This window comes from Salvia splendens, chromosome 16, assembly GCF_004379255.2.
Source record: "Salvia splendens isolate huo1 chromosome 16, SspV2, whole genome shotgun sequence".
NCBI classification, from domain to species: Eukaryota; Viridiplantae; Streptophyta; class Magnoliopsida; order Lamiales; family Lamiaceae; genus Salvia; species Salvia splendens.
The window spans coordinates 18,282,713-18,283,775 of NC_056047.1; the positions used below are offsets into that span (position 1 = coordinate 18,282,713).

At 43.7% G+C, this 1,063-nt stretch overlaps 1 protein-coding gene across 1 annotated transcript; it reads right to left on the bottom strand.

Annotated features, from left to right (window-relative positions):
- On the bottom strand, nt 1-467 carry LOC121770299 (3-oxoacyl-[acyl-carrier-protein] reductase FabG-like). The gene is made up of 2 exons (XM_042167052.1): nt 359-467; nt 1-266 (listed from the first exon to the last, which is right to left on the bottom strand). The coding sequence occupies exons 1-2, from the start codon at nt 465-467 to the stop codon at nt 1-3; spliced, it is 375 nt and encodes a 124-aa protein (XP_042022986.1).
- Between the last annotated feature and the right edge of the window lie 596 nt (nt 468-1,063).

The window sequence follows — 1,063 nt, forward strand, 5'->3', positions numbered from 1 at the left end:
TCACCTGCTGGACGCAGTGGAATGCGCCAACAGAGGAGACAGCAAGCGACTTCTCGAAATTATCGAGGCGGAGGTCAGTGAAGGCGGTGGGGCCCACGACGAGGCCGGGTTGTAGGCGTTGTAGACCAGAACCTCAACGAATCTGAGGGACAGGACGCCCTTGAACGCCTCCTTGACGCTGTGCGTCTCCGAGAAGTTGATGCGGATCGCGAACACTTGCGGCTTCTCCTCCCGCACTATCTCGTTCGCCAATCTCGACAGCTTTCCTGCGCGCCAAAATATACTAATTCATTCATTGCATTGTTTTTTTAAAAAAGAAAAAAGAAAAAAAGGCGCGTCCATCGGATTAGCGACGGACTGAGATCGCGGGCGAGAATAGCGACGGTGTAGCCTTCGTGGGCGAATTTGCCGGCGACAGAGCGCCCAACTATCGCCGCGATGCCTCGCGGGGAGGGAGAGTTGCCCATGTTCCGCATCGTCTCCTCTTTCTCTTAAAATCTTTTTATGTTTATCTTTGTAGGGAAGGAAGGGGAAATGGTGATTTATCTTAGAGTAAATGCCAAAACTGGTTCTGAACAGATGCCCGTTTTATGATTTTGGTCATATACTTTATCTTTTGAATTTTTGCATCCTGAACATTTCAACTCGGATCACAATTGGTCCCACACTAACAATTCCGTCAATTTTTAAACGGTTTTAACCCAATTTTGACCGATTTTGATGGTTTTAACAGTCCAATTCAGGTTAAAACCGTTTAAAAATCGGTCAAAATAGGGTTAAAACCATTTGATTCACTGTTGAATCAAATGCCCACTTTGATGAGGGCATCAATGCCCACTTTGATGAGGGCATCGGGTGATGTGTATTGAAAAGCATAGTGTTTTGATATTTAATACTACCTCAGTCATGCTAAATGGCAAGACTTTTGAGAACGAGATTTAAGAAAATTGTGTTAGTAATTCTTGTATTCACCAAATGATCGCACAGTGGATTTAGCATACAAGATAATGATCTAGATTCATAATCATATGCAAATTGAGCAATAAATCATAACAAGATTAAA